At 61.1% G+C, this 8,350-nt stretch overlaps 2 protein-coding genes across 4 annotated transcripts in view; one reads left to right on the top strand and one right to left on the bottom strand.

Moving 5' to 3' along the window:
* The first annotated feature begins 569 nt into the window (after positions 1-569).
* Positions 570-2,904, top strand: DERL3 (derlin 3). Of its 2 annotated transcripts, none has more exons than XM_021687920.2 (7): positions 570-669; positions 785-850; positions 931-1,004; positions 1,124-1,217; positions 1,734-1,929; positions 2,442-2,532; positions 2,638-2,904. In XM_021687920.2, the coding sequence occupies exons 1-7, from the start codon at positions 577-579 to the stop codon at positions 2,717-2,719; spliced, it is 696 nt and encodes a 231-aa protein (XP_021543595.2). In that variant the 5' UTR covers positions 570-576; the 3' UTR covers positions 2,720-2,904. The 2 variants fall into 2 exon arrangements, with proteins under 2 accessions (XP_021543595.2, XP_044777093.1); XM_044921158.1 differs by having other exon boundaries at positions 577-666.
* A 2,199-nt stretch (positions 2,905-5,103) lies between these two features.
* Positions 5,104-8,350, bottom strand: part of SMARCB1 (SWI/SNF related, matrix associated, actin dependent regulator of chromatin, subfamily b, member 1) — a 37,186-nt gene continuing 33,939 nt past the window's right edge. For both annotated transcript variants that reach the window (XM_021687921.1, XM_021687922.1), the window contains exons 8-9: positions 5,840-5,971; positions 5,104-5,451 (exon numbers count right to left, since the gene is read on the bottom strand). In XM_021687921.1, coding sequence (XP_021543596.1) covers positions 5,412-5,451; positions 5,840-5,971 — 172 coding nt within the window. In that variant the 3' untranslated portion in view covers positions 5,104-5,411. The remainder of the gene's footprint in view (positions 5,452-5,839; positions 5,972-8,350) is intronic.

The following is an 8,350-nucleotide window of genomic DNA, read 5'->3' as shown; positions in this document are numbered from 1 at the left end:
AGTGCCGAGCGCCTCCTCTGTTGTGGGCCAGGTGGCACTGATTGGTTCTCAGTAGGGGAGAAAGACCCGACCGAGTCGCAGCCGCCCCAGGGGGCCTCACAGAGCCTCCAGGCCAGACTCGCATTGGTCCCGCCTTGCCCACGCCCCAGGGTGACCCAGCCCCTTCCGGTCTCAGTTACTCGGTCCCGTCTCATCTTCACTCTCGGAGTAATCTTAGCCCCGCCTCCAAAGTCTTGTGGGTCGCTGCTGTTGGTTCTCTCTAGCTTGCCGCGAAGCGACCCGTTCCTCATTGGCCACACGTTCTCCCGCGCCACCACGACAGCCATCACAACAACCGCCACGTGCTCACCTGTGGGGCCTGCTCTTTGGTCCCGAGTCCCGAGCCGCCCACTCCCCTGTCCCGCCCTCGGCTTCCCGCTTCCTCCTCCTATTGGTTACCGGGCCCAGGGTCCCTCCCTCGGCCCTGGGCGCGCTGCGCCTCCGACGCGGACTGGCCGAATTCGGGAGTGAGGCGGGGTTTGGAGGCGGGTTAAAGAGCGTGCAGCAGGTTGCGCCACGCGTGTCAGAGAAGTTTCAATGGCGTGGCAGGGGCTGACGGCCGAGTTCCTGCAGGTGCCCGCGGTGACGCGGGCCTATACCGCGGCGTGCGTCCTTACCACCGCTGCTGTGGTAAGCTGGCCGGGCGGGCGGGGGTGTCTCCATGGCTGCAGCCCGGGGGGGGGGTGTCGTCATGGTTACCGCTGGATTCCCGGGGGAAGCACCTGACGCGCCCCTGGTTCCGCAGCAACTGGAGCTCCTCAGCCCCTTCCAGCTCTATTTCAACCCGCACCTCGTGTTCCGGAAGTTCCAGGTGAGGCGGCCCCACCCATTGCACCTGACAGGCCCTGCCTGCCCTGCGCCTGACCTCCTGCCTTCCCTCCATCTCCGTAGGTCTGGAGGCTCGTCACCAACTTCCTCTTCTTCGGGCCCCTGGGATTCAGCTTCTTCTTCAACATGCTCTTCGTGTATCCTGCCCCGCGCGGACCCAGGCGTAGGGCGGTGGGCGGCTCGCGGGGCTGGGGGGCGGCCCGGAGTGGGGAAACTGAGGCTCCGCCCTGTGACACTTCCTTTACGGAGGCCGCAGGTTCCGCTACTGCCGCATGCTGGAGGAGGGCTCCTTCCGCGGCCGCACGGCCGACTTCGTCTTCATGTTTCTCTTCGGGGGCGTCCTCATGACCGTATCCTTCCCGGGCTCTGAAACTTCAGGCCGCAGCGCCTCTGGGGCCAGCCTGTGCTGGCCCTGGGGCCTGACATGAGCGCCCGGGCCGGGGAGGGACAGAGTAGTTCACTCCAGCTTAGGATGTATTTAGCGTACATCGTGTGCTCAGCTCCGGATGTCAGCGCCAGCTTTTCAGTGCTGTACACAAAATACCACAGGGTGATGTGCAGGAGAGCCAGGTGGGGTGCTGGGGGCTGAGCCCTGCGTGCCCTGCATGCCAGTAGCCAGGAGAAACTGGGGCAATGACGGCAGTGTTTGGAGGCTGGGGCGCGGGGGACAAGCAGGGCAGATCACGTGGGGCCTGAAGTGTGGCCTTTGATTGGAAGGGCACATCTGGACAGGGGAATGGCACATAGGGGTGATGAGGGAAGGGAAACTAGGGAGGATTCCAGGGGGCTCGCAAGTCAGAGGTGTCCTGGGCAGGGGCTCTGAGGCCTGCACCAGAAGGCCTCCAGCACCTTGACTCTGGCTCAAGCTGCTAGGGCTCCTGGGCAGCCTGTTCTTCTTGGGCCAGGCCCTCACAGTCATGCTGGTGTATGTATGGAGCCGCCGAAACCCCCGAGTGAGGGTCAACTTCTTCGGCCTCCTCACCTTCCAGGCACCATTCCTGCCCTGGGCACTCATGGGGTTCTCTCTGCTGCTGGGCAACTCGATTCTCGTGGACCTGCTGGGTGAGCCTGCCTGTGCACTTGCCCTCCCCAGACAGGCCTGTGTGCTGTGCCAGAGCCCTCCCTCCCACCCGCACTGGACCTCTCACCTGTCCTCCCACCCCCGCTTCCTGCCCTGCTAGCTCCTCTGTTCTGGCCCCTGAACAAGCCAGCCAGCTACAGGCTCCCCATCTTCGGTGTACTGATGCCTGTGTGGGTCCTGACCAGGGTGAGGATAGGTGTGTCAAGTTCCCAGCCTTGGCTCCTATTCCTCCCCTGTTCTCAGGCCCTCCCCTCCCCAGGTCCTGCCCACTTCTGGGCCAGGTAAGCCTGTCCTTCAGGGTCAACCCTGCTCTCCCACCCCGGGGCGGGGGCTGGCAGTCTGTGCAGAACACTGGGCGCTCATACTCTGGGGCCTGAGGTTGCCTGGCCTGGCTGTGCCTCCGGAACTGTGCCTGGAGGCAGGGAGCAGGCTGTGCTGGCCTCGGGCTCTGGACTGTGGAGAGTGGCCTCAGCCATCCATGGCTCTCCTACAGGGATTGCTGTGGGCCACATTTACTACTTCCTAGAGGATGTCTTCCCCAACCAACCTGGAGGCAAGAGGCTGCTGCTGACCCCCAGCTTCCTGTGAGTGCTAGAGATGACAATTCTCCCGCTGCCCTCCCTCAGATGGCTTCCTATACCAGTGGGGACGCCTGCTGGCCTCAGCTCAGCATGGGCCCCTCCCTACAGGAAGCTGCTGCTGGATGCCCCACAGGAGGACCCCGATTACCTGCCCCTCCCAGAGGAGCAGCCAGGACCCCTGCAGCAATGACCCTACCCAGGGCCAAGGCCAGCCCCAACCCCAGCCCCAACCCCAGCGGCCTGTTTTCCTGGCCTCTGGCAGGCCTCCATTCCACCCCTAACTCCCGCTTACAGGAGAGCAACCGGTCCTGGAGACTGGGCTGGTGCCCAGGGCCCACCCAAATAAACAGAATGACCTGCGTCTCTTTGCCCACAGCACTGGCTCCCTGCCTTGGCTGGCCACATCCTTCCACGCTGGGCAGGTGTTACTGGCCTTGATCTAGGGCCACCAAGCCTGGTCTGCCCTCTCAGACCAATTGTAGGTGGTAGGATGGGAAGCCCAGAGGGGGTCAAGAACCTGCTCCACAGTTGCCCAGCAGCTTGGAGCTCACAGATGGCATACTCGGGGTTCTCACTCCAGCTTTGCCAATGCCTTAACGGAGCCTTGGGCAAATCCTACCTGCACTGATCTCTGCTCCGGGCCAGGCAGCAGGGGGCTGGCCAGGTCTCATTGGCTGGGGCCAGGACTGGGATGTCCCTGTCATGCCAAGCCCAGTTTGCAGGGGCTCCTGCCCGTGGTACCCTCAGGCTGATGCCTCACTTGGCTCCTCCTGTCCCTTAGTGGCAACAAGTGGACCTTTGCCCCACTTTCCAGCTGAGCAGTCAATGGACTTGGCCAAGGCTCCATGGGGTCAGGTGCGGCAGAGGGCCAGGACCAGGTCCTCTGCCCTTTCTGCAATCCCAAAGCTTTGAGAAGTTTTCATCTTGGCAGAGTTCTACAAAGCTCTCTCCCTTATGTTTTTAGCTGAGAACCATGGGAGCCTGATCTGATCCCACAGCTCACTTTTTTCTTTGGTAAAGCGGGCACCAGACACCCTGACCAACTTTCCTCATTGCCCTAGACCAGTCGGAACTCTGTTTTATTCCTGGATGATCAGCAGCATAGGGGCTCCTCCAGCTGCAGGCTGTCACATTCACGGATGGCCAAGTATTCACCATGGAGTCTGACCTTAATTTTGAAGGGAAACCGCGTGGAGTCGCAGCTGGCTCTGCAGCAGTGCTCCAAGTGAGGGCTCAGCCTCTGGGCGGGCCTGGTGGGCTGGCCTGCCCAGAGGGGCTGAGGTGGGCAGTTTCATTCCATCCCACCAGTTGTAGGGGCACATGGACCAAGCAAACTGTTCAGCAATGGAGCCCACTTGTCTCCAAGGCCAGCGGAGCCTGGGCCTGGAATCTTCCTCTTTGTTCAGGGCCTTCCAGTGAAGCCCAACCATCTCCTTGCTGTGGAGCTCCAGCAAGTTGCACTCCTGGATGAAGGGCAAGGGGCTTGAGTACAAACTCCCTGGGAGGTAGGAGCCGTCATGTCCCAGGACATGATCATAGGACCCCCAGCCCAGAGGGCCAGGCCCATCTACCCCTATTATCCTGGTAATCAAGACCCCAATTCCTACTCAAGAGCTCTGCCCTTGGCCAGTGTGGGGCTCAGGTTGGAAGCCAGGTGGCATCATGCTCCTGCCATGCTCCTGGGGAGCAGAGCAGCCCTAACCTGACAGGGAAGACCTAGCAGCACCTGAAGGCACCAGCCCAGAGCTGGGGGTCTGTTCTCTTCAGTAAGACTGCAGCTGTGTGCCCAACTCACCAAGCACTGCTCGGCTCCGCGAGGAGACCCACACATGCCACCCTCACGCAGCCCACATCCCTTCTGTAGAGTGGGGACACTTCCACAGGAGACAAGGATGCAGACGGGGCAAGCAGCTCACTGGAGGCAGAGCTGAGGAGAGGCCCAGGGCTATGCCTCCTTCTCAACACACCACATCCCCCCCATGGCCGGCCCTAGGCAGGCGTGCTGCTCCACGCGCCTCACTGCTCACAACCGGCCTGAGAGAAGAGCTGGCCTGGCCCATGGCGCCAGCCAGGGGTGCAGCTGGAACAGCCAGGCATGGGCCCTCGGGCAACCCAGGCTGCTGACACCCCCGTAGCACCCACAAAGGACATGGCTGCTGCAAGGGACTCCAGAGAAGCAATGCTCCGGGGCAGCGGCGGGGGGTGGGGGGGGAGCGACAACAGTCTGGACACAGCAGAGCCCAAGGACAGCAGTAAAGCCTAGGCGGCTTCACAAGGCCAAGCTAAGGGGGGGGGGGGGGGCTGTCACCGCAAGGTAAGCGGGCCTCCTGCCCTCTGAGCCTCGTGACCTCACTTCTGTCCGTCGGTACAAGGACGGCACAGGTGGCGGGCGGCAGGCCTGAGGAAAGCACGACTGTGCTGCCGTTGGCCTTGGCTGCAGCTGTATCAGCCCCGACCTGCCCAGCTGGGGCTCTGAGGCCCAGAAGGGCGAAAGGCCTGGCATGCCAACCTTGGCCACACACCACCCAAGCCAGACCCTGCTCCTCGTCCCCTTTCTTATTTTTATGCTACCACTTTGAAAAAATGGAACATGACCTGTTGTCTTTATTTAAAAAGTGTTGCTAGCCCTACCTGGGGCTCCTATACAAAAACAAAACACAACCCAAAAACGAGGCCTCTTTCTGACCAGAGACTTGGGTGGGGACTGGGGCTCAACAAATGGAATGTGTGCCCAGGGAAGGGTGAGTGGAAGCCCTCCCCACACCCCATGCTCCTCAGGATGGCCCCGGCCTGCCCCCTTGGCCGCCCTCCTTTCCAGAAGATGAAGGAGAGGTGGTCCGATCTTCTGAACGCTCCGTGGGAGCCATGCACCGATGGGCTGGTTACCAGGCTGGGGCAGTGTTGGCAAGACGCCTCATACGCCTGCAGGAGGAGAGCAGGCGGTGACCCAGATCCCCCCGGGGATCTCTAGTGCAGCCAGGGGAGTGGGGACAGAGACAAGACATGGAAAGGGGGGGGTCCCCAGCCCCTTGCTTGCTCTGAGCTTGTCTGCTGCTTAAGGCCCTGAGGCTGCCCTCTCTCCAGCTTGCTCAGGTCCTGTCTACCTCTCCAGGGCTCCAGACACGCAGGTCTGGGCTGTGGTCAGACCCAACCTGAGGGCTTAGTTTTGTTCCCGGCAGGGAAACCCACCCAGGGGCTAGACTGGGACTTACCACTCAGGGGCCTGCCTCTGGCAACTCGGTACCCTCCCAGAAACCAGGTCACCTTTGGGCAGAGCCAGCTGTAGGGGGTCTGGGGGGGTCAGGGGTACCTTGTGTTCCTGTCCTGGTCGCGGATCTTCTTTTCCATCTCGGCGTCCGTCAGAGTCTCCAGCAGCGGGCACCACTGGTCAGCATCACCTGTGTTCCGGATGGCAATCTCCACCGTGGGTAGGGGGTTCTCACTGTGGGCCGGGGTGGGGTGGGGGGTAATAACTGCTAGTGCACAGAGTAGCAGCTAGAAAGGCCACCAGAAACCAGCGTCCACCCCCTGCCAGAACACTGAAGCCAGGGCACGGCAGGAAGGCCCAGGCCTTTCCTGCCACCTCCTCTGCCTCCTCCCTACTGGGCCGTTTCCGTGCCTGGCTCCTCAGAACAGCACTCCTGAGAGGAGTGGCCTGGTCATCACCTGTCACGCAAACCTCAAGGCAGAGTCACTGGAGATGCCAGGTCCCCCCACAACAACAGCTTCTCTTCAAAGCACTCTCAAACAGGCCCTTTTTTGCTGCCTAGGTGTCTCTGGTCTATAAGCCTGGGGAGGGCATTCCCCATGACCAGTGTTGCTGGGGAGGCAGGGGAGGGCGGTCTACCCCACTCAGTGCCCAAGGCCTGGACCCACCAGCCTCGACACCTCATCACTGAAGGCCGGTGGGCCGGCCTGCTCCTGAATATTCTGCACACTTGCCCCTCAGCCCACTTCACTGGTCCAACTAAATCCCAGAGAGCTGGGCTATTTGCTTAGGGCAGACAGCTGGGCCTGGGACCCTGGTCCCCTGATCACTACACTCCACAGCCCCTCAGTGACCACCCCGATGGCCACCTGTGCACCCTCTTGCCAAGGAGACACAGCGTGGGTGTGTGTGGGGCGGGGGGCAGACACACACAGGAGCACCATGGGAGGGAGGACACAGTTGAGCTGCCGCCTCTCTGGGCCTTGGTTTCCAAGCCTTTGTGACAGGAGGCTGAAGAGGCAAGGATGCTTCAGAGCTGACAGCTCAAACTCCTGGCCTGGCAGGCAAGCCTCAGAGCGTGGCCCTAACACTGACCTCTCCCAGCCCCTTCCCACCGTCACCACCCCGGCCTCACCAGGCCCTTTTCTCTGTCCTCCAGCTGGGCATCCTGCACCTGTGTCCTGAGGCTCAGCACCCCCAGGCCAGCCCTGCTCCACTGCAGCCCTATCAGGTGTCTGCCCACCTGCAGAACACGGCTCGCTCTGGGAAGAGTAAAGGCGGGCAGGGCCCAGGGGAGGCACCTGGAGGACATGGACAGAATAAAAGGGGACGGGCCCCTGATCGGGCAGCCTTGGTTTTGATACTTCATCTGGGAAACAGGAAAAGTATCATGGCTGTGACAGCTTTTCGGAGGATTACTATTAGTTAAAGCAGCCAATGTACGTCCACCGAAGGAACTCCCTAGGGGCCAGGCGCCTTGTCATGGAGTCTCCCTGTAACGTGTGCCCAAGGTTGTGAGTGGCCCACTGGAAAGGGGCATCCACGCAGGCCTGACCAGAGGCTCTGCTCCTCACGCTGCCAGCTGACCCACAGCGGCCGAGGGCCTGCTCCAGCCTCCCCTGGGCTACTCTCCTCAGCCGGGAGTCCCAGCGTGTGGGCTGAGGCTGTCACCATAACCCAGGGCTACCCCTGGCTCCTCTGCAGAAGTGGGGCTCAGCTCTTGCTGCCGAAGCTAGGCCCCAAAGCCCCAGCTTGTGCTGGTGACTCAGAGGCCAGTGACAGGGGCAGTGCCAAGCCCCCACCCATGCTTCCCCGAGGCCAGCCCTCCTCAGGAGCTCCTTACAGCTCTTCTACAGCCAGTGCAGTGGTTTGGCAGTCCTGAGCCCCCCAGCCACAGACCCAAACATCATTCCTCACCTCAAGGGCTCCCGGCCGCCTTCCTCGGGAGGACAGACATGAAAGGCGCCAAGCCCACGCTGAGGGGAGCAAAACATGTTTTTCTCTTAATTTAAACAAGAGCTTGTGAGTAGGTCCTGGAGGCCCCTTTGTTTACCTCCCCTTGGCTCTGGGAAGATTCCACTCCAGTGGGTTTGTTCTAAAATAAGAACTAGCTCGATCCAACCCTGTAAGAATGGGCCTAGAGCCAGCAGGCCTGCCTCGGGTTTGGGACAAATACACAGGCGGGGGAGTCACCTTGCCTCCCACTCCTGAGCGGATTCTGCATCATGGCTTCAAGGTTACCTGGGATCCCAGATGCTCCTACCACCCTGCAGAGTCCAGGTGGTGACACAGAGCCTAGGCAGGAGAGGGCTGTGGCTGAGGTGACAGACGGCCCGGGGCCACAGCTTGTAGGGTTATCTTTGGGTGATCTTACTGTTACGCCCTCACGTGATACAAAATGCCAGCCAAGAAGCACTACTATACCCACTTCACAAAGGAGAAGGACAGAATCTTGGAGGGAAATGACCTGTCCACGGCCACTCAACTGGGAGCATGGGGGACAAAACTTGACATCACCCTCCTCTTCATGGTCAACTGATTTTTACATGGTGCCAAAGTCCACAAAATGGGGAAAGAGCAGTCTTTCCAACAAATGGCACCGGGACAAGATGA

Source organism: Neomonachus schauinslandi, chromosome 14 (genome assembly GCF_002201575.2).
Source record: "Neomonachus schauinslandi chromosome 14, ASM220157v2, whole genome shotgun sequence".
Lineage (NCBI taxonomy): Eukaryota > Metazoa > Chordata > Mammalia > Carnivora > Phocidae > Neomonachus > Neomonachus schauinslandi.
The sequence above is the reverse complement of the archived record's forward strand: the minus strand, read 5'-3'. Positions and strand labels throughout refer to the sequence as shown.